General features: G+C 44.7%; 1 protein-coding gene across 2 annotated transcripts in view; it reads left to right on the top strand.

Annotated features, from left to right (window-relative positions):
* The window catches only part of RFC1 (replication factor C subunit 1), a 110085-nt gene extending 86163 nt beyond the window's left edge, over positions 1–23922 (top strand). For both annotated transcript variants that reach the window (XM_077279893.1, XM_077279892.1), the window contains exons 14-25: positions 914–1023; positions 1900–2014; positions 2090–2178; positions 4429–4566; positions 4692–4787; positions 4866–4964; positions 6658–6812; positions 6903–7020; positions 8014–8159; positions 8883–9096; positions 9741–9932; positions 23520–23922. In XM_077279893.1, coding sequence (XP_077136008.1) covers positions 914–1023; positions 1900–2014; positions 2090–2178; positions 4429–4566; positions 4692–4787; positions 4866–4964; positions 6658–6812; positions 6903–7020; positions 8014–8159; positions 8883–9096; positions 9741–9932; positions 23520–23615 — 1568 coding nt within the window. In that variant the 3' untranslated portion in view covers positions 23616–23922. The remainder of the gene's footprint in view (positions 1–913; positions 1024–1899; positions 2015–2089; positions 2179–4428; positions 4567–4691; positions 4788–4865; positions 4965–6657; positions 6813–6902; positions 7021–8013; positions 8160–8882; positions 9097–9740; positions 9933–23519) is intronic.
* Positions 23923–24237: the final 315 nt, after the last annotated feature.

Below are 24237 nucleotides of genomic sequence, written 5' to 3'. Positions count from 1 at the left end.
ACTGCATGCTCACTTTATAGTCAGTATTGACTGCAATTGCTTCCTGCAGCATCCCGATAACTGGAAACAAGCGGCTGCAGGGAGGATATTAGTTTCTCCCTGTAGCTGATCTACAAGTAAGGCAGCCATGCAGGAGTTTAATGCCATTTACCTGTAGATTAACACTATATCAGCAGGTAAAACTGTGTATCTTGACATGATGGGTTCCTTTTCAACCCAAAAAAGAAAACAAATCTTTAATTACAGAATTGACATATTTTTCAGTCCTCTAAACCTCCCTTAAAAATTGGAGTTAAAAGCTATCAAAACTTCATACCAAAAAAATCCTCTTAAAGGCGTTGTTCACTACTATATGTTTGGCCCCCATAAAATAATAAAGCTTATACTCCCCTCCTGTGCTGGCGCGGTTCCTGCGGTGTCGGCACCCGCGGTCCCGGGGCTCCTGTGCGGTATTGTGACGTGATGCCGGCATCCAATCAGCGATGGCGTTACTGTCTTCGGACAAATCGAACATGAAGAGGAAGTCTGGGCTGCAGCTGATCTATGACTTCCTCTTCCTGCTCAATTCGACAGGAGGCCGGGACAGTGACCCCAGCGCCGATTGGGCAGCGGGAACGACGCCAGCACAGGATGGGAGTATAAGCTTTATTATTTTATCATGGCCAAGCGAGGGGTATGACAAGAAGTTGTCCAAGTAGAGGACAACTTCATTAAGCTTGATATCGCTGTAATCATACTGACCTGAAGAATCAAATTGACAGCTAATTTTACCTTTAATCTTCCTTTTCTATGAACCGCTGGTCAGTAATCTCATCAACCTCATCTTTCACATTGTTCTGGTGCTTTGGTGGAGTTACCCTGTTGTTATATTTGACAGATCCAGCAACTAAATGTCATTATCCTATCATTTCAGTAAAGTATAACAAATTTGGGGGCAAAGACGATGGGTCATCCTATAAAGCTGCCCTGCTGTCTGGACCACCAGGTGTTGGCAAAACCACAACAGCAGTCTTGGTTTGTGAGGTAAATTAGTGTTTGTTTCTTTAGATTTTCTGATATGTGACATTTCTGACTTGGCATTGACCGGCCACCTGCCAGTTATTGACAGGTATTGTGCTCTTGTCCTAGTACTTGGATTTGGACGCTTGCCCGATACCTGCCAGATCGGGGCACACGGCCATTGATTCAACTTCAGTAGTGCTTCTTCCTTTCTGATATTGGCATGGATAACCCCTACACTGTTTAAACATAATAGTTATTCTTTTGTTGATATATGCATGTTTGTTTTTTTATTCATTTTTTAAATGTTTTTAGCCCTTAAATGTCCTACAGATGGGTGCTGATCCAGGTCCTGAGGCCTCCAGTGACAAAAAAGTTCATCTCCACTGGACGAGCTCAATAGAAAATCTGTGGCCCACTTCATCAGTGTTTTTTGTAGCGTAAAAAAAACTTTGAAAAGTGGCATCATGTTCGGGAATGCAAAATTGTTCAACAATGTCACTACGCTGTCAGAGGCGTTGCTGGATCTTAGGAAAGGGGGACTGAGTATATTGTTTTCCTTTTTTGTAAAATAATTACAGCGGTTGGGTTATTTGCTAAAGATCCCCTGCACGCTGTGGGGGTGACCGCATTGTGATCTATTTGAGCAGTGCTTCTCATGATCCATTCTTGGTGGTTCCCCGTTTTAGGCTGTGTTCCAGGGTTACCACTACCCACCCTTTTCTCTGTTTTTCCTTGTTTTCCTGCACCTGTTTCCAGATACTTGCTTTCTGCTTTTTTGCTAGTTTGGGAAGTCGGTACAAATGTACATTTCTGACTTGATCAGTGAGTGCAGATTGTTGATGCAGTAGACCATGAAGGGGAACGGGCCACTAAAGATGTGATGTCTTGGTTCACTAGGAACTGGGCTACAATTATGTGGAGTTGAACGCTAGCGACACTCGCAGCAAAAACAGCATGAAGGACGTGGTGGCGGAGTCTTTAAATAACACCAGCATTAAAGGGTTTTACTCAGGTAAGGTTATTCCATACGCCAGCTTTTATTGTACATTCTGGCAGAAAACTGACTTCATTACACCTTGTTTACCAGGGACCAGCAAAGTTGTAAACTCTAAACATGTCCTGATCATGGATGAAGTGGATGGGATGGCAGGAAACGAAGACCGAGGGGGAGTACAGGTACGCTGCTTCTGGTACTGTACTCCATATCCATTAATGGTTCCCCTGATACGGGGGGCTACAGTCCAGTCACTGCCCAACCATTAAAGTATTTAGTGATTGTTACTCCTGCTTCTACACATCATTATTTCCTGATTCTGATAAGACGTGGGGCACTGGATAAGCTGATAGGGGGTTGTTGCTCATGCCCAGCCCTTTCCATCTGGCCAGGATCAGGGTTCTTCCAGCCCGTGGCACACCTCTGCAGATATTTCACTATATAGACTGCTTAATTTTGAACAACATATCTTTCTAGACTGCCACAAGTTCCCCCTACTAAAGCCACATTGCCCATCAGTGCCTCCTACGCTGCTGCCCACATTACTCTCTGCTAAGTCATGATGTAGTGGGGTTCTGCAAGTGCCCACCTTCACACAGAATGGACATTTTCACCCATAGGAGTGCACTTTCTGTATGAGACTTCCTTTGTGTTCCCTTTATGAGATGTTCTCATAATGAGGTATATAGAAGTCCATCTCACTTGCATTACACAAGGCATCGTATTTCAAACATGTAGTTATTTTTAATGGCCCTCATTATGTATACTGAGCAGTTGGGGTCCATATACTAATGGCCCCCTGTCATGAACCCGCATCTCGCCACCCTTCCTAAAGTCACTATTACATCAGAAGGATCACATAGTGTGGTCTCCCCAATTTCACCAATGTGACGTTCCGCACCTCCAGGGGACACTTGGTACAGTTTTACACAGACACCCCCTGTCCACATGAGAATGGGTAATTGAGAGGATGTGGCCCACGCAGTCGCTGAGGTGGCAACCCACTCGCAACCCTTACAGGCTGAGCCCCTTTCGCTAGCACCGCTGCCAGAGCGGTAGGACTACCACCAGTTCCTCGTTAGATATAAGACCGATCCGCTAAATAAATTATATCAGGCCAGAAACTAGCCCTGGTAGCATGGAAAGTTAAACTGAGAATATGGACATGTGGATCGAGATAAAAGCAGCCCAAGGTTAAGTTATATATTTAATCGCCTTAAGGGCACACTAGACAATTCACTATATACACAATGGTTATACATATACAATGGTCTGATATGCAAATATGGGTGAAGTACAAAAGATATAAGCAGATGGATCAGGTCAATTCCCGGTTTGATGTTCAACCATGTGTGCCCTGGGGGCATGGGCTGCCAGTTGGTTCCTAATTCCTTCTAGCACGTTACTCGACGTGGCCCCCACTTTCGACGTGAACTGCAAGCATAACAGAAAAAGAGACCACATGTCCTTACTCTAGCCTTTTTCTCTTTTGGGTCAGTCCCCTCCTGCCTTCTGGGCTGAACCAAAATCCCTTCACCTTGCCTCTAGCAGCTTAAAACTCCAAAACCGAAGATAGGTCATAACTCCTTAATGGATGGTCCTAGGGAAGCGGTCCAGCAGGACTCCTTCCACGCGTTGAGATTAAACAGCGCTTTGCTACCTGGCTCCTGCTAGCCATTCTACATATTTCCCCACCCTGTGGTGCTAGAATAGATCGAGACCCTGGAAGGTGTTTGGTCCCTTCCAGAGATCTCAAAAATTTAACCATTGTGTGACCAGGACATATGATAAGTCCATATTCTCCTTATCAAGTCATAGATGACTCTACAAAGCAATTAGACCGCATGGTATCTACAGAGAGTCTTCCTGTAGGAACTTGATACTAGCTGGTGGGGGTGTAAATTTCTTTGAATCTGACAAGGCCGGGCCCCCTACTGATCCAGGTATCCTGTTACAGCTGCACAAAGGAAGGGGGTTTAATAATCCCATGCCAAATGGGAAACAAATGATTGACGTGAAAATATATCTCCAATATTCTTCACCCCCCCCATACACATTTAAATAAAAATCCCAGCTGTCCCCAGAAGGATGATATTGGGGGAGAGAAGGATTCGGCCTGCTAAATTACAATGATTCTTTTTTTCATCCGGCAAAAAGATAAACAGAGAGGAGTCTGACAGCAGCTCTTTCATAGCAAACACAGGAGCGCTCGACCAAGCAGAGTGCTCCTTTGTATGGAAAAATCGGGAGTGAATGATTTTTCAGCCAACGTCTGCATATGATCAGCTTAATTCTGAGAATGCCATTCTGCTAATAGAGGACCATTGTAATTAGTAAAAAGAAAAAAAAAAACTGTATGTTGTCCAGCACTTTCCTTTTCACCCATACTTGCTTGCAGTAATTCATTGAGACTTTTATTTATTCTATTTTAGGAGCTGATTTCTTTGATTAAAGGTTCAAAGATTCCCATTATCTGCATGTGCAATGACCGGAATCATCCTAAAATACGATCACTATCAAATTACTGTTTTGACCTTCGCTTCCAGAGGCCAAGATTAGAACAGATAAAGGTGAGGCTACCTGACATTGGTGCAGTTTTGTATTTTTTTTTTTTTTTAAATGGTGTTTTGGTGTTTGTACCTTTTTTTTCCATTGATCTTAACCTAAAGTAACAAGTATTTCCTGTTTTTCTCAGGGTGCCATGATGTCTGTAGCATTTAAGGAGGGTTTAAAGATTCCTCCACCAGCTATGAATGAAGTCATTCTTGGGGCAAACCAAGATATTCGGCAGGTGAGACACATTGCACATGATGTGTTGGGTTACATGTAGAAACTTCTTGTTCTGATGTGTTTTTCTTCCTTTTCTAAGGTCCTGCATAATTTAAGCATGTGGTGTGCTAGCAGCAAAGCCTTGACTTACGACGAAGCCAAGAGTAATGCCAACAATGCCAAAAAGGACATTAAAATGGTGAGCAGCTACGGAGATTATCCTTACATATGTCATGTACTGGTCACACTTATAGATGGAATATAACGTTTATAATGGATTACTGGGTTTTTGAAGTCACAATAATCATGTAATAGAAACCCAAAAGAATCTTTATTATTAAAATGAGAGGCAAACCATGCCACCACAAAGTGACCAAACTGAAACAAAAACGTGAAAAAAACGTGTTCCACCCTGTTAAAAGCTATGGGATATAGCTAGCAATCCCTCAACCAGCTCCTAGATGACACCTGCCTGCCATGGTTTGCCTCTCATTTTAATAATAAAGATTCTTTTGGGTTTCTATTACATGATTATTTTCACACTTATAGATGGATAGCATGGTCTTCAAATTTTACTTGAAACTTTGAAGATATCTGAGAATATGTACATTAAAGGGGGTGATCAGTTAAAACAAGTTATCATTTATCCACAGGATAAGTATTAACTTGTTTATTAGTGGGGGTCTAACTTGGCTTGGTTTACTGGCTGGTATCTCTGGTCCTTCTCTTCTCTGCTGGCTGGTATCTCTGGTCCTCCTTTTTTCTGCTGGCTGGTGTGAAGAACCATACCTCACAGCCACGCCTGACGTCTTTAATACGTTGGGGGTAACACGGTACATTCTCCCCACTTTCACCTATGTGATGTTCCGCTCCTCCTAGGGACATGTAATGTCAGCTTGACACAGATTTACACAGACACCCCCTGTCCACACAGGCACGGGGAGTGAGAGAGGGTGGCCCACACGACCATCATGTGGCACAACAGTCGCTCATAACCCTGACAAGCTGAGAGACCCCTTTCACTTGCACCAGTGAAACAGCCTTGCCAGCCCGGTCGGACAGCCGCAAGTTCCTTGTTAGATATAAGCCTGGTCCATTAGCTGGATTATATCAGGCCAGAAACCAGCCCCGGTAGCATGGTACGTTAAATCGAGAACACGAACGTCTGGATTCGTGGATCAAGATAAAAGTGCAGCCCAAGGTTAATTACGGTAGATATTGGTTCCACAGGATCCGGCCAGGTCCCCTGTTTGCTTGTAGACCAAACACAGCTCCGCTACCTGGCTTTTGCTAGCCATTCTACATACATCCCTCAGCCCAGGGTTCTAAAATGGACCGAGACCCCGGCAGGCATTCGTCCCGTTCCTGAGATCTTGAAAATGTAACCAGTATAGGCTAGGATGTACGATAACTCCATAACTTCTTATGAAATATCGGCTCCTGTCCGTCTGGGGGAATTCTTTAAAGCAATTAAGCAGCTTGGGCTCCCAGCAGGGGTCCACCCTGCCAGAAAGGCCTTGTTCTCAGTTAGGCTGCTAGGGGTGTGAGTTTTTCCACTTTGAGCTTTTGAAACTGGACCACCTGCTGAGCCATGTGTTTTGTTTCATCTTCACGTTTTGAAGGATATCTATAATCTCTTTCCGGATATGATACAGTTGATTGTCATGAAATGCTAACCCCCATATTCTTCACAGCTGGTATCTCCGGTTCTCCTTTTCTCTCCTGGCTGGTTTTTCTGGTCATCCTTTTTTCTTCTGGCTGGTGTCTGGTCATCCTTTTCTCTGCTGGCTGGTATCTCTGATCCTCCTTTTGTTTGCTGGCTGGTATCTGTTGTCCTTCTTTTCTCTGTTGGCTGGTACTTTATTATGGTTATATATGTTTGATGTTATCAGGGTCCTTTTGATGTTGTGCGTAAGGTGTTTGTTAGCGGTGAAGAAACTGCTCACATGACCCTGATAGACAAATCGGATCTCTTCTTCCATGACTACTCGATGGCTCCTCTGTTTGTTCAAGAGAATTATGTTCATGTGAAACCTGCAGCTGCCGGGTAAGAGCCTCTTATCTGATGACTTGCTGGACGTGACTTTCGCATAGACACGATTGTCTAACAAGCCTAATCTCTTATTTTGCTTCTTAGCGGAAATCTGAAGAAACACTTGCTGCTCCTGAGCAAGGCAGCGGACAGCATATGTGATGGGGATCTTGTAGACAGGGCTATTCGTAGTAAGCAGGTCTGGAGCCTCTTACCTACACAGGTAAATTATTTTAACAGCAAATTACTCCATGCTCACCTTTTTAAATTAGCAAAAAAAATGAGCCTATGAGGGTCAGAAGTATTCAAGTTTAACGAGAGATTTGTAGAATAAGATTCCACCTACAGGTTTTTACCATCTAGTGGAAGCGCAGCAGTATGTTCACTAGAGGAAAAATGCAATCGAGGCCCCAGTTCTCGGATACAGAGCACTCACTGGTATAGACAAGGATTTAAGAGAGAACCTGCTCACTGCATGCAGCTGCCAGTAACACGGGCACCTCTAAGGACTGCATGTACGTTTAATTTAACCCCTGTACCATTATTTAATGTAAACTTATCTCACATGGGCGCCGGAGGTGTATGGAGCGGGCACAGGAAGTGAGTCTGCACTATACCTGGCAGATGCCAGCTGTGTCACTCAGCCAGCATCCACCAGTGCTGAAGGCCCCATAGCTGCCATGTTGGTTCTACTTTGGAGAACACGAATTTAACTGTATACTGCCATATATATGTGATCAAATCCTTGCAGGTTCAAGTCCCCTAGAGGAACTAAAATAAAGTCAAAATAGAGAAAACAAAAATTATTTAAAAAAATCACACCCTTTTCCTTATTAAAAAATAAAACCACAAATACTATAAAAAAAAAAATTTGATGTCCATAAAACGCTATCAAAATCTAGAATTATTTAAACCGTTCGGTAAATACCAGAATGAAGAAACAGGTTAATCTCCAGAATTGCTGTTTTTGGATCACCAAACTTCTGCTAAAATGCCAATAAAAAGCGATCTAAACATGTTCTCTATGGCAATAAGGTACAAATAGAAATGTCAGCTCCCGATGCAAGAAACAAGTTCTCGCACATCTCCTGAGCACGCCAGCAATGTGACGCTGAATACTACATGTTAGTGTTTGAGACCATCGGCTGGGAGAAAACGTTTGGCAAATATCTTCTTACTCAAATACTGATTATTGCCTGTGTAATTCTCTGCTTAGGCGATTTATGCCAGCGTCCTTCCTGGAGAGCTGATGAGGGGCTACATGTCACAGTTTCCAAGTTTTCCTAGTTGGCTGGGGAAATTCTCTAGTACGGGCAAACATCAGCGCATCACCCAGGAGCTGGCCATGCACACATCCCTTAGGTAAGAGCTCTTCTTTAAGTATTTCATAGATTCTTAAACTATCTGTTTATGTGGAATCATTGACCCAAACCAGCCGGTGATCTGAAATACCGGACTATCCGGGAAAGACGGTTTTGTCACATAACAGTAGTTATCGTTAGGCTCATTTGTCTGCGACAGGTGGCATAGCCAAGTATCCATGTATGCTTCTGCTACACGTAGCATAATCCTAGTACTAGTAATCCTAGTGAGTCTGTTTCTGATTTTTTGTCACCGCTGAAGTCATCATGTAGCCCCAGCCTACCGTGTCTCCAAAATATAGACGTGGTCTTATATTATTTTTTGCTACGAAAGCTAGGTTATGGCTTATTTTCAGAGGGTGTAATTTATTTATTTTTTCAACAACAATCCACATTTATTCTCGAACAAAAAAAAATCAACATTTATTCAAAAGATAATCATGTGACCGTGATGTCATCAATGGATCTTAAGCAGTCTTAACCTCAGAATAGAAACACTGGGGCCTTGGGCAATTACCTAGTCTGACTTCCCCTAACGCTGGCCCTGACTGTAACTAGGACTCATTTTTGGAGTAGGGCTTATATTTCTAACATACTCCAAAATCCTGTGAATTCACGCTAGGGCTTATTTTCTGGGTAGGTATTCTTTTTGGGATAACACGGTAGGTATGGCATGATCACATGAGAGGATACTGACCCGGTTCACATTCTCTCTCTCTCTCAGAACTAGAACCAGTAAGTGCGCACTGAACCTGGATTACTTGTCATATATGAGGGACAAGCTGGTGCAGCCATTGGCCACACGTGGGTCAGACGGCGTACAAGAAGTTGTGGATCTTATGGACACATACTACTTGATGAAGGAGGATTATGATAACATAATGGACATCTGCAGCTGGGGAGGAAAACCCACTTCTTTTTCCAAACTGGACTCCAAGGTATATTGAAGATATCTGGTATGTTGGGCCCTTGTGGATTAATGACACAATTCTGAATGTCGCTTCTTTAATTGTAAAATCGGTTACTGATTGTACAGCACCGCACTGTTTTCTGGAGGCTTAAGGCCACCATACGCATTACATATCATCTAACAGCCTAATATACATGAGGTCCTCGACTCTTCCCCAACAGATGATGTCGGAGGAGATAAGAGTCGGGCACTTAGAATTTAAGTGCCCGGTCCTTTTGTTCGTCAACTAACAACGGTTTTCTCTGCTCTCTCCTTTGAAAACCCATGAACATTAAGCGAAGACAATGGGGAAGTCGGGAGAGACCGCCAAAATCCGACTGAGCACTCAGCTGTCCATTATTGTACGTGTATGGCAGCTTTAAGGCGCCTTCACCCATTCTGAAATGGAGCCAGTTTCGTGCTACTTTGCCGGTGATCAGCATTTGGCACCACAACACTTCCTGGTGAAACAAGAGCTTTTACATCAGAAGCTGTGGACAAAAAATGTATCTCAAACCCATAGAGATTCTCAATTCTAGGCCCAGAAACTGCAGCACAAAACAAGGGCCACTAGGCATTTGTGGGACCCGTCCTTCTCCATGGCAAAGACTAACAGGCTGAAATGTCTTTCAGGTGAAAGCAGCGTTCACACGCGGCTACAACAAGGAGACCCATCTCACACCGTACTCTCTGCAAATAGTTAAAGCCTCCAAAAAAGATGCTCCTTCTGCGCTGCAGTCTGAATATGGCGGAGAGGCAAATACCGACGACACACAGGGTGAAGAGAATCAGGAAGATGATGACACGGTGGACGCAATGATAAAGGTAAGGGACGTGGGACGCTCATTTCACAGTCTTATTTTTTGTCAGCATTTTTTGATGCTGAACGTTTATTCTGCATCATAAACGCAGCGTCTTACAGTTCTAGCAAAGTGTCTGGGATTTATAGAAATCTCCTGCCCGTTGTGCTGCTTTCTAATGCTGCATACATTCACCTTTTCAAATTCACAACATGTCAATTTCTCTTGCGGGTACTCTGAGTTTTCTGTGCAGAATCTCTTCATAGACTTATATTAGGTGCGGAAATTCTGCAGGTAAAAAACGCACGTGTGTTTTTAGTTCAGTTCCGCAGCTGAAACACATCAAAAACACATGTAACACATCTCCTACACTGTGGCTATCTCACCCTTGAGCTGGGCTAGCTGTGGGGGTAGCCGGGCGCCATGCTGTTGAGGCCTGAGCTGTTCTGTGTGCTACAATTTCCCCCTGTCACCGTTCAGTGGTGAGTGGTGACAGATGCTGGGATGCGGCTAGTACTGGTCTACCGAGCTGTTCTCACCACTGGAAGAAGTCCCCGCCGAGGGCTGCTCTGAGCAGTAAGCACTGCGGGTAGCGGAGACTTCTACTAGTGATGAGAACAGCTCTGCAGCCTGAAATTTGTAGTACAATACCAGGCTTCTGACCGGCGCACAGCTGCTGTGCTCTGATCACTGCCTGAGCTCTACATCGTGGTAAACCTCATTCAGCTGTTCCTGCATTACAGACACCTGAAGGAGGCTTTACCCTGACATAGAGCAGTGCATCTAATGCAAGGATATGTGATACAGCCTGCAGAGCCGCGTATCTAATCCCATCATGTGTGATACAGCCAGCAGAGCATCATATGTGATACTCCATGTATCTAACTCCATCTAGTGTGATACACACTGCTTAGTCCTGTATCAAATCCATCATTTATGATACACTACACCCTGTATCTAATCCCATCCTGTGTGATAAAGTTCGCATATTTAATCCCACCAAGTGATGCATTCCTCGCATCTAATCGCTGCACTTGAAACAGTCCTAGTATCTAATCACTGTGCGTGACGTAGTCCCAGTATCTAATTCCAGCTCGTGATACAGTCCATGTATCTAATCCCAGTGCATGATAGTCTGCGTATCTAATCCCAGCGCGATACAATCCACGTTATCGAAACCCAGTGCATGATAGTCCGCGTATTTAATCCCAGCACGCTATACAATCCACGTATCTAATCCCAGCACATGATGATACAATCCACATTATCGAATCCCAGTGCATGATAGTCTGCGTATCTAATCCCAATGCGTGATACCATCCACGTATCTAATCCCAGTGCATGATAGTCCGCGTATCTAATCCCGGCGCATGACAATCTGCGTATCTAATCCCAGTGCGTGATACAGTCCACATTTCTAGTCCCCGCACTTGATACAGTCAGCGTATCTTATCCTAGCTTGTGATAGTCCGTGTATCTAATCCCAGTGCGTGACACAGTCTGCGTTTTTAATCCTAGCGCGTGATACAGTCCGCGTATCTAATCCTAGCGCGTGATACAGTCCGCGTATGTAATCCTAGCACGTGATAGTCCACGTTGCTAGTCCCTGCACTTGATACAGTCAATGTGTCTAATTCTAGTTTGGGATAGTCCTCGTATCTAATCCCAGCTCATAATCCACATATCTAATCCCAGCGCATGATAGTCCACTTACCTAATCCCAGTTTGTGACACAGTCCGCGTATCTAATCCCAGCCCGTGATATTGCGAACAGCACCAACTAACAGAATCCGTGCTGTTGTCTGTCCTTGGGGACAATGTCCCACATGTCTGTATCACTTTGCACTAGTGTTTAAAAGTGGAAAATATCAAAGGTGTTTAACTTATTTTTCATATTTTATACCATTGAAATATTTATTTTTTGTGTAAATCTTTTTATTGAAGCAAATTGTATACATATATTCATTATAGTTCAAATCATTAATAGACATAAATGCAAGTAAATAACTTTTGATGTAGGTATTTTAAACAATAAAATGCATTAAGGTTTGATGAAACTTGAGTAATACAATTATTTCTAACGTCCTTGAATAAGCACATGGAATCGACTGAGTTTTAAGAGCCGAGATAGCTATAACTTAACATCGAGTGATAGCCATGAGATAGCTTAAACTTTAATTATGTTTAAGAAGATATAGAGGAGGAAAGAGAAAGAAGAGAGAAAAGGGAAAGATGGGGGGAACAAGAGGGGGGAATTGGGTTCCTGGCTTCCCGTCCGTGGTCAACCGTGCCCTATCCAAGAAGTCAAATCTGAAGTCTCTCTGAACATGATCCACGGAGACCATATATTCAGCACTTTGTCTAGGGTTCCTGTATCCTGCCCCATCAACTGCTCCATTCTGTATATATGGTTCAATTCTAAAACAAGATCAGCACGTGATGGGGATTTGGATTGTTTCCAATACCTAGGTATTAGGTTTCGTGCGGCTGTGAGGAAATGTCTAAGAAGACTTCTCTTAAATCTGGCAATGGAGAGATCGCATATCGATAACAAGGCCAGCTCCATAGTCGGCTGCATCCTATAGAAGGATAATTTGTTGTGTAAATCAAAAACATCCTTCCAGAATTTATGAATGGGGGGGCAAGACCACCAAATGTGTGAATATGTTCCCTTTTCTGTCCAACGTCTCCAGCATACATCTGGGGTGGATGGAAACATACTATGGATACTGTCCGGGCATCTATACCACCGTACAGTAGTTTGTAACTTCTCTCATGGTGGTCGGCACACAGCGAAAATCTGAAAGTATGAAGGAGACACTTGGATCTATCCTCTAATGATAAAGTTTTGTTTAGATCATTCTCCCATTTCGCAAAGAAAGCAGGGGAGCCAAACGCGGATACCTGATGATCTTGGAACATCCTATATAAGAATGAAACCGAACACGTAGGAGGGCCCGCACCCAGGCATGCCGACTCAAAGGGAGTGAGGGGTCTAAATATTTTGGCCTGTCTAGAAATCACATTAATGAAACTTTTGATCTGTTCATATAAAAGCCATGAGCCAGGAGGTGGGTCTGATTCAGCAAAGAGGGACCGAAGGGCTTTTATTGTAGATTGGGTTATATAATCATAGACTATCGGATGACTGTCTCTGTGCTTGTGCAAAAAGAAGGCTTTACCCTGTCCGGCCGGAAAGTCTAGGTTATCGATAATCGGGGTCATGGGACCAGGTATCGATGAGATATTGAGTTTTTGGCTACCATTTTTGATGAAAAGCGCTAAATTTCTTGTGAGGAGGGGAAGGTCCTCTCTCCTTTCATGTGCGTTTTTCTTTTGCCAAATGTTGGTGATAGGATTGGTTGCCGAGAGTTTAAGTTCTAAGTTCACCCATTTTTTGTTGCGGGCGTGATGGAAGAGGTCCATAACGCAGGTACCCAGGGATGCATAGTTATAAAGTTGGAAGTTTGGAAGGCCCAATCCCCCCACCCGTTTAGACCTGCTCAAGAGTAGGTGTGATATATGTGCGCGTTTGCCAGACCAAATATACCGTGTGATCATGGCCTTAAGCCTGGAGAAAAAGGAGGGTGGGAGGGCCATAGGGATGGTCTGGAAAAAGTAGAGGAGACGTGGCAGCAGATCCATCTTGGTGGAATTTATTCTGCCTAGCCAAGATAAATGAAGTTTATTCCACTTTCCCAGATCCATCTCTACTCTGCGAAGGGCCGGTCCAAAATTAGCTTCGTATAATTGTGTTGATTTAGAGGTCAATGTAATGCCCAGGTATTTAAGTGAATCTGTTCGCCACCTGAACGGGAAAGAGGAGCTCAATTGGGAGACCAGGGAGGGCGAGAGAGAGACATTTAGAACTTCCGATTTATGTGAGTTTATCTTGAAATTGCTCAGGAGCCCGAATCTCTGAAGCTCTGAGATGATATTGGGGATGGTGGTTATAGGAGAGGTGATGTACACAAGTACGTCGTCAGCAAACAGGGCCAGTTTGTGTTCTTCTGACTGAATCTCTATTCCCTTTATGGATGGATTGTTGCGGATCGCATTGGCTAAGTGCTCCATGGTTAAAACATATAGCAAGGGTGAGAGAGGACACCCCTGCCTAGTACCATTGCGAATTTGTATAGGGTTTGACAGAGACCCATTCACTTTGATCTGTGCCGAGGGAGCCTCGTAGAGTGCCATGATACTCCTCAGCATCTTCTTTTTAAGCCCAATACCCTCCAGGGCACCGTGCATGAACTCCCATCCCACCCTATCAAATGCCTTCCCTGCGTCAATTGAAAGTATACACATAGGGCTAATAGAGGAGGCGATCCTATCAATCAGAGAGATGGATCTTATGGTATTATCCCTTGCCTCTCTTCCAGGAAAAAAAACAACCTGGTCCTGATTAATCAGATGGGGCAAAAGACTATTTAGCCTTTTGGCTATCATTTTAGCATAGATTTTGACGTCTATATTAATAAGTGAGATAGGACGATAGCTGCTACAGAGCGCAAGATCCTTCTCCGGCTTTGGGATGACTGTTATATGCGCAGCCAGGGCCTGTGGAGGAAAGGACCCCCCCAAGGCCACATAGTTACAAGAGGTTAAGAGCGGAGTACACAGTGAATCTGAGAACTGTTTATAAAAACTAGCTGTGAAGCCGTCAGGTCCAGGACTTTTACCCGGCTTCAGGTCCCCAACCACCGAGGAAATCTCCTCTAGGGAGAAATCGTCCTCCAATCTCGTCAAGCACTCCTCCGAGACGGTAGGCAGCCGATTTAATTGGATATACGATTTAATTTTATCTCGAAGTGAGTGCGGGGAGAGATCATTATAATGGCCCTTTAAGTTATAGAGAGAGCTATAATAGTCATGAAAGCTAGCGAGTATGTCTTGTGTACTGTAAACTTTTTTATTCCCAGCGTTTTTAATGTATGGGATGAATGTTTGGGGACCTCGGGGATGTAGGGCCCTTGACAAAAATTTGCCACTTTTGTTGCCCAGATGATAGAAGCGACTCTTTATCTTTTCTCTCAAGCACCGGGACTTCTGATCTAGGATAGTAAGTAGTTTTTGTCTAGCCGTGGACAGGTCCGACAGAGTGGACGGGGAAAGGTCCTGTTTGTGTTTTGCTTCGAGTTTGTGAATCTGGGAAGACAGCTCCGCAATTTCTGCGGTGCGCTCTCTTTTAAGACGAGCACCATGTGATATAAACACACCTCTTAAGATACATTTTAGAGTCTCCCATTTGATCGAGGGGGACGTGGGATCGTTAACATGGTCCACCACAAATCCATTAATGGAACGCTTCCCTTCTGAAACACAGGTCGGATCCTGTAGGAGATTTTCGTTTAATCTCCAGGAGAATCTGGATCTCGCAAAGGGATCCAGTTGCACCGTAAGGTAGATGGGTGCGTGGTCAGACCGCAAGATCGACCCCATGTCAGCCTCCACCCCGCTATCCAGCAGGGAGTGAGAGACAAAAAAGTAGTCAATTCTACTATATGTAGAGTACATTGGGGAATAGAAGCTATAGTCCGTCACGCCTGGGTGCAGCGCCCTCCACACATCCATCAACCGCAAATCACTCAGCTGCCCCTTCACTTTTTTGATAGAGGATACAGGGTATGAGGACTTACCTGACGACACGTCAAGTAGAGGATTCATTGGGAGATTGAAGTCACCTCTGAGGATTATCGGTGCACCTCCAGCAAATTTTTCTAGAAGCTGTTTACATGTGGAGCCGAATTTGTGCTGACCCTGATTAGGGAAATAAACATTTGCCAATATGAGTTCACGAGATCTCCAAGCCAGTTTCAAAAAGATAAATCTCCCTTCTGTGTCAACTATGGAGTCGAGGATCTCCGGGAGGAAGGACTTATGGAAACCAATAGACACCCCTTTAGATTTTGAGTGGGGATTAGTGCTGTGGAACCATTTTGGGTAGTGGTACGATGTACAATTAGGAGTCACTCCTGACTTAAAGTGAGTCTCCTGTAGCAATAATATTGAGACACGTTGCTTATGGCTAGAGTATAGTACCTGTCTTCTTTTTTCCGGTATGTTGAGCCCCTTAACATTAAAGGAGCAAAATTTAATTCTAGCCATAATCAAGGTGTTGGATAAACAGCCAACCGTGAGGACAGTGAAACCAGGCCCATGGGGGATCCATGTGTGTTGTTTGGGCTGAGAGTGGGGTAGAGGATTAGCAGAAGAGGACCAAGAAAAGGAGGAGAGAGGAACCTATATAGTATACACTCACCGGCCACTTTATTAGGTACACCTGTCCAACTTCTTGTTAACACTTAATTTCTAATCAGCCAATCACATGGCGGCAACTCAGTGCATTTAGGCATGTAGACATGGTCAAGACAATCTCCTGCAGTTCAAACCGAGCATCAGTATGGGGAAGAAAGGTGATTTGAGTGCCTTTGAACGTGGCATGGTTGTTGGTGCCAGAAGGGCTGGTCTGAGTATTTCAGAAACTGCTGATCTACTGGGATTTTCACGCACAACCATCTCTAGGGTTTACAGAGAATGGTCCGAAAAAGAAAAAAAATCCAGTGAGCGGCAGTTCTGTGGGCGGAAATGCCTTGTTGATGCCAGAGGTCAGAGGAGAATGGGCAGACTGGTTCGAGCTGATAGAAAGGCAACAGTGACTCAAATCGCCACCCGTTACAACCAAGGTAGGCCTAAGAGCATCTCTGAACGCACAGTGCGTCGAACTTTGAGGCAGATGGGCTACAGCAGCAGAAGACCACACCGGGTAACACTCCTTTCAGCTAAGAACAGGAAACTGAGGCTACAATTTGTACAAGCTCATTGAAATTGGACAGTAGAAGATTGGAAAAACGTTGCTTGGTCTGATGAGTCTCGATTTCTGCTGCGACATTCGGATGGTAGGGTCAGAATTTGGCGTAAACAACATGAAAGCATGGATCCATCCTGCCTTGTATGGAGCATCTTTGGGATGTGCAGCCGACAAATCTGCGGCAACTGTGTGATGCCATCATGTCAATATGGACCAAAATCTCTGAGGAATGCTTCCAGCACCTTGTTGAATCTATGCCACGAAGAATTGAGGCAGTTCTGAAGGCAAAAGGGGGTCCAACCCGTTACTAGCATGGTGTACCTAATAAAGTGGCCGGTGAGTGTAGGTCAAGAAAGGAGAATGAGGGGATAGAAATTGAACACCTAGATGAGGAAGTCTTGGGGGGGCAGCGCACCAAGATATCACCGCTCGCACCAATTTGGGTGAGCTGGAGCCAAAAGCGAGGCCCGGTCTCCAGGGCACCCCCCCGGCCTAAAGGGTAAATCAACAGTTGTGTAACATTATATAAAAGCAAACATCAAGTATTTAGTAACTAAACCCATTTAGGTTAAGCTGGAACTCTAACCAGAAGGTATAATTGGTGCAGAAAGGAATTAGATTAATTAAACTCCAATATTATATGAAACATTCATAGTAGACAAATAAATTTAACTTATGTGGAGACAAATTATATAACGAAACTTGGTTAATTCCTGTAGCATAAAAGCCCAGGAGTAGAGGTTAAATGGAGTGTAGTAGAACAATTTGAATCGCAATAAGGGTAGGTAGAACATCCAGAGAAAGTTCTCAGGTCTGGTCAGGGGACAAATCGTGTTTCTTGTATTGCTTAGCTCACTGGACCCTTGACCATCTCGGTGAAATATCAGGAAGCAGAGGAGAGCTAGGCCAGTCAGGTAGGGCAGTCATCGGCAGTTCAAAAGTACCAGGAAATTGGGCAGGTCCCCCAGGTTGCGGAAGGTAGCTGTTTTCCCACCTTTGAAGGCAATCAATTGAAATGGGAAACCCCATTTATAAGGGATATCCTTTCCCTGGAGTAGGGACAGAAGTGGGCGTAGAGCTCTTCTCAGCTGCAGGGTCCGTCTAGACAAGTCTGATAGTATTAGGATCTGTGTTCCACAAAAATGAATTGTGCCCTTCTGCCTAGCCGCTAGCATTATAGATTCCTTAGCTTTATAATAGTGTACTCTGCAGATGACGTCCCTGGGTCTGGAGTCTGATTGTGGTTTCGGGCCGAGGGACCTGTGGATTCGGTCAAATTCTATGCAGCCCGACTCAGCTTCATTTAATATTTCAAGAAATAACTTCTGTACTGTGGGGTCTAGTTCAGCTGGGCCTATGGACTCCGGCAAACCACGTATCCTGATATTATTACGCCTATTACGATTCTCTAGATCCTCCATTCCGGTTGCTAGTTCTTCCAGTCTCAGTGTATGACTTGTTATGACCTCTCTGTGGGTTTGTAGTTCTTGTAGTACAATATCCTGGGTTTTCTCTACCTCCTCCACTCTTGTTGTGAATTCTGATTTTAAGGCATGGAGCTCCTTTTTATAGGAATTTTCTATTCTACAGGCAAATTTCTCCAGGTCTATTTTGGTGGGAAGGGTTGTTATTAATTTGCTAAGGTCCTGCACATTCATATCATCGAGGAGATCATTGCTGTCGTCACCTTCCTCAGATGCTCTTTCAGGTGAATTGTGAGGGGTCAGTGAGCCTTGTGAGGACGAACGATCCCCAGAGACCTTAATGGAGGACTGGGACCTGGTGTTTCTGTGCTGTTTGTTACTGGTTAAGTAGCGATCCATGTCTGAGGAGTGGGCTGCAGAGTCCAGGAGTACCTCTGGGCGTTTTTTGGGTTTGCCCATGAACTTAAATGATTTTATAAGCTGATAAATGGCCGAGGGGGGCACACAGGAGATCCGCGGGACTACATGCCGTATCCCATTCCCCGTTCAGCTAGAACCCCTCCCCAGAAAGACTTCCCCTTTTTTGGGTTTTGGGGGTTAAACCGGGGCTTTGCCAGTGCAGGGCAGACTCTCCAGGTTAACTGTGACCAGAGGTGGTGTAACGTCACTGTGGAGGAGCTGTTCCCGCTCCTGCTTGCTTGTAATGGCGGCGTTTGGCGCCAAAATGAGGGACCCGAGGGGGGGAGAGGGAGAGCGAGGACTAACTCCGCTCCAGCCCCTCACAGACCTCCGCTCTTCTCCTGAGCCTGGGAGGCAGCGGTGAGTGCGAGGGGACGACAGGGATGGGCAGCGTGGGAGTCCTCCTTATGACTGGACTGAGCCGCGCGACCTCTGGGCAGCGCTGGTTGCGGGGGGTGACGGGTGGCCTCCCCCGTGCTGCTCACGATCCCCGACTCACCGGATCTGCTGCGATGCGCCGCAATCCCCCTCTTTGCCTCTCTGTAGTGTGTCCGCTCCTGGTTTCTGCCGTTTGCCGCTCCTTCACTGCAGGGGGCACCACGGAGGAACAACGATGGCACCGTCCAGGTATGGCGCTGGGTGCCTGTGCAGGCGTCCTCGCCGTGAAATGTCTCCCTCGGAGCAGGCTTCAGGTGGCGCCGGTAAGGGGGTTCCCTGTGCTCGAAGTTGGAGGGTTCCAAGGGGTTTGGAAGCGGTTTTGGGGTCCCCAGGTAACAAGATCTGGGGAGCTCATGTCGGCCACGTCTGTTCCGCTCCGAAATATTTATTTTTCAAACATTAAAACCGTGAAAATTAACTTTTTTTTTCATTTGCACACACTTTCCCTTTAAGGCTATGTGCACACATTGCGGAATGGGGTGCAGAATTTTCTGCACAAAATCCGCATCTCCTGGCAGAAACCGCAGGTGCAGATTTGCCACGAATTTTGTGCGTTTTTTATGCAGAATTGATGCGGATTTTGTGCGGATTTCATGCGTTTTTTACCCCTGCAGATTTCTATAATGGAAGGGTGCAGAAACGCTGCAGATCCGCACAAAAGAAGTGACATGCACTTCTTTTAAATCCGCAGCGTTTCCGCGCTGATTTTTCCGCACCATCTGCACAGCTTTTTTTCCCCCATTACATTACATTGTACTGTAAATCACAGTGCGCATCTGCAGTGTTTCTGCGCGGAAAAATCCGCTGCGGATCCGCACTAAATCCGCATCGTGTGCACATAGCATAAGTGGTAAAGCTCCATGTGGTCTGATATGTAGCAGGTTATTACTGTGCACAGAGCTTAGAAATAATGTTTATTAGATATCTCTTTCCTTATCATATGCCAGTAATTAGTTTACTGTGCCTGTAGCGATCTGTTTAGTTTTTTTAATAACATTCAGAGTTAAAATGGCTCCCTCCCCGTTGGGAAATCAATTGCTGCTTCTTTAGCTAAAACATCTGGAAATAAATGTGTAATTTTGGCTTGAGGTGAGAGGAGGGGGAGCGATGATGTTCCTTTAAAAGCTTCCTGCTTAACCTTTGACTTCACTTTATATTGCTCCAAGTTATGCACGCAGGTCCTCAAGTAATTAACAATGGCATTTTAGGATGTACACTGCTCAAAAAAATAAAGGGAACACTCAAATAACACATCCTAGATCTGAATGAATGAAATATTCTCATTGAATAGTTGAATGTGCTGACAACAAAATCACACAAAAATCAATGGAAATCAAATTTATTAACGAATGGAGATCTGGGTTTGGAATCCCACTAATCAAAGTGGAAAATCCAATTACAGGCTGATCCAACTTCAGTGGAAATGCCTCATGACAAGGAAAAGATGCTCAGTAGTGTATGTGGCGTCTCCACGTGCCTGCATGACCTCCCTACAATGCCTGGGCATGCTCCTGATGAGGCGGCGGATGGTCTCCTGAGGGATCTCCTCCCAGACCTGGACTAAAGCATCTGCCAACTCCTGGACAGTCTGTGGTGCAATGTGACATTAGTGGATGGTGCGAGACATGATGTCCCAGATGTGCTCAATCAGATTCAGGTCTGGGGAACGGGCGGGCCAGTCCATAGCTTCAGTGCCTTCATCTTACAGGAACTGCTGACACACTCCAGCCACATGAGGTCTGGCATTGTACTGCATCAGGAGGAACCCAGGGCCAACCGCACCAGCATATGGTCCCACAAGGGGTCTGAGGATCTCATCTCGGCACCTAATGGCAGTCAGGCTACCTCTGGTGAGCACTTGGAGGGCTGTGCGGCCCTCCAAAGAAATGCCACCCCACACCCTTACTGACCAACTGCAAAACCGGCCATGCTGAAGGATGTTGCAGGTAGCAGATCTCCCTCCACAGCGTCTCCAGACTCTGTCACGCCTGTCACATGTGCTCAGTGTGAACCTGCTTTCACCTGTGAAGAGCACAGGGCGCTAGTGGCGAATTTGCCAATCCTGGCGTTCTGTGGCAAATGCCAAGCGTCCTGCACGGTGTTGGGCTGTGAGCACAACCCCCATCTGTGGACGTCGGGCACTCAGACCATCCTCATGGAGTTGGTTTCTAACCGTTTGTGTAGACACATGCACATTTGTGGCCTGCTGGAGGTCATTTTGCAGGGCTCTGGCAGTGCTCCTCCTGTTCCTCCTTGCACAAAAGCGGAGGTTGTTGCCCTCCTACGGGCCCCTCCACGTCTCCTGGTGTACTGGCCTGTCTCCTGGTAGCGCCTCCAGCCTCTGGACCACTACGCTGACAGACACAGCAAACCTTGCCACAGCTCACATTGATGTGCCATCCTGGATGAGCTGCACTACCTGAGCCACTTGTGTGGGTTGTAGAGTCCGTCTCATGCTACCACGAGTGTGAAAGCACAACCAACATTCAAAAGTGACCAAAACATCAGCCAGAAAGCATTGGTACTGAGATGTGGTCTGTGGTCCCCACCTGCAGAACCACTCCTTTATTGAGGGTGTCTTGATAATTGCCAATAATTTCCATCTGTTGTCTATTCCATTTGCACAACAGCATGTGAAATTGATTGTCAATCAGTGTTTCTTTCTAAGTGGACAGTTTGATTTCACAGAAGTTTGATTTACGTGGAGTTATGTTCTGTTTAAGTGTTCCCTTTATTTTTTTGAGCATTGTATTTTGCCATGCCTGGTTTGTTTCTCATTAATCCAGTCACGTGGCCCAAAGTTGTCCATACCCTCTGTTCAACTGGCCAAATATCCCTCCCAAACCCCCAACCCTTCCTTTCTCCAATACACGTGCCCATTTGGCTCAACTGAGCATGCATGTGTTCTTAATAAGGAGAGGGTTATGCAACTGTCGGTCACCTCTGGTGGTGGCTTATTTTCTCTGTGATTAAAAGAATCGCACATGCTTGAACCTTCATTACCCTGAGATCTGTCATCGATTTAATGGTTATTCTCAAGTTGTCTCTTGAGCAGCACAGCTGTCCTGTTTGTGTCACTTTCTGATCTCTAGCAGGGTGGGCTCTCCTCCTCATCTGACTGCTCTGGTGAATAGAACTTCAGCTATTAGTGGTTTATTCTGGAGTGTAAACGGTTATCACTGTATGTACACATAGAGATAATATTTGTACAAGCTCACAGCTCTTGACAAGGAGAACAGAGAGGTAAAGCTGTGATTGGGAGACCTGCTCTGAAAACTGTGGGGCTGGTGATTTATAACTGCATCTCTTCAGAAGATGATGAGGAAGGAAGTGAGAAGCTAACTGCTGTATAGATTCAGAACAGGTGAGGAATATGTACGCACCAGTGGATAAACTGTTTTAAAAACCAATAACAGCTGTACAGGAAACTTTTGATGCTTTTGGTGCAGTAGTCAACTAGTATACAAATATGGAAAAAATATAGAAGGGCCGCTTTGGATGTCCGTATGAATTGAAATAAAGGACTTCTTTTAACCACAGGAAACAGTGAGTGAAGCCCTTCTATATTTTTTCCATGTTTGTAAGCTGCTGTATAGAAATCCGTGCACTGGAGAGAACTTGACTGGGATGTTGAGTAAACCTCACTCACGTAACTATTGCGCAGTCTCAGCCAAGGTCTAGTGGCCATGTGCCATGGAAACCAGCTGTATACTATGTAAGACAAAAGCTCTCATTGCAGGAGAATAACAGCAGATAGAGAAAGCAAATCAATTGCAAACTTGCTTTTCTCTATCGCTTCATTGGGGGACACAGGAAACCATGGGTGCTGCGTCCCCCAATGAAGGCTCCGAGAAAGATTTTACAGTAAGAACCAAAATCTACTTATTTTCATGCATTATAAATGGGTATTAAATTAAGTTGTTAAATTGCTTTAATTAGTTAAAGTTGGAAACTTCGTTCGTGATCATTACATGGTTGGCAAATACAGCCAAAATTGGTTGTTTTGGCCATCTTTAATCTAATGTTCTGTGTAGTTGTAAAATTATCTAGATTGGCTTTAAAGATCCAAAAATGTCAAATAGAACAAAACGGATGGAGTGTTAATAATCAATAATGGAGAAAGCATGATGAAGAGACTTTAGCGTATAAGCGTGTTGGAGGAGAGAACATGAAACCATCACTGACTAACACAAAATCTGAGCTTTTGAGGGTCCAAAGACTGTTGAGATAATTTTTATATAATTTTCTATGCATTAGCCTGAAAATGACAGCAGCAGACACTAAAGAGCACTTGCCACCACGGCATCTGCGCGCTGTGCCATTACTGCACAGGACTTTTCATGCATAGGAATACACAGTCATTCTGCATCTTCACAGGATAGCTGCTTTTCATGTGCTGATTTAAAGCAAACTCATAGATTTTGCTTGGAGATGTCTTTAAGATACAAAATAACTTTTTTTTTTTTTTTTTCATTTCTAGACAAAAAAAGCAAAACCTTCAAAGTCTTCTAAGGTTGAAAAAGGTGGAGACAAAAAGCCAGGTAAAGCAAAAGCTAAAAAGCAGAGTAAGAAGTGAAGTACGAGACAGAGGAGTACTGCGGCCAGACCAGATCCGGGAACGGGATTGAACCGTGCAGAAGACTGGCAGACCATGAGGAGTCTTCCCGTAAAGTGTACAGTCGTAGGGAAGGACTCCACACACCTAGCTTTTTAGTATATACAATTCAGTCTACTTTCTGGCGATTGTTTAGCACTTTTCCCAGGTGTACTTTATTTTACATTCTTCCCCGCGTTCTTCTGTATATAGTCTTAACAGTACTTTGGTTTGTATAATATTGTAACTATATGAGAAGCTTCATTAAAGTCAGTTTCACAGAAGACAATCCTGTGGTTTTCTCGTTTGTGTGATTTATAGTTCTTGTTGCTTTATCACATAGGTTGGGGCTGCACAACAACTTTGGCCACAACACAGCTGTTGTAGCTAAAAATCACTCAAAACCGCTGCTACATCACAGCATAATGCAAGTAAATGGTCGCATTACCTCCGGCAAAGTGATAGAAGCTGGAACCAGTTGTATTTTTTTTTTTTTTGCAATTCACGATACCAGCACAATGCAGCCACATCCGTTGTGCCGAGAGGCAGCAGTGGCATAAAATGATCTTTTGGATGTGTGACGGCCAAAGTCGCTCCAGCATCG

Source organism: Ranitomeya variabilis, chromosome 1, assembly GCF_051348905.1.
Source record: "Ranitomeya variabilis isolate aRanVar5 chromosome 1, aRanVar5.hap1, whole genome shotgun sequence".
Lineage (NCBI taxonomy): Eukaryota > Metazoa > Chordata > Amphibia > Anura > Dendrobatidae > Ranitomeya > Ranitomeya variabilis.
Note: the sequence above shows the minus strand (reverse complement) of the source record. Positions and strands in the feature narration are given on the sequence as shown.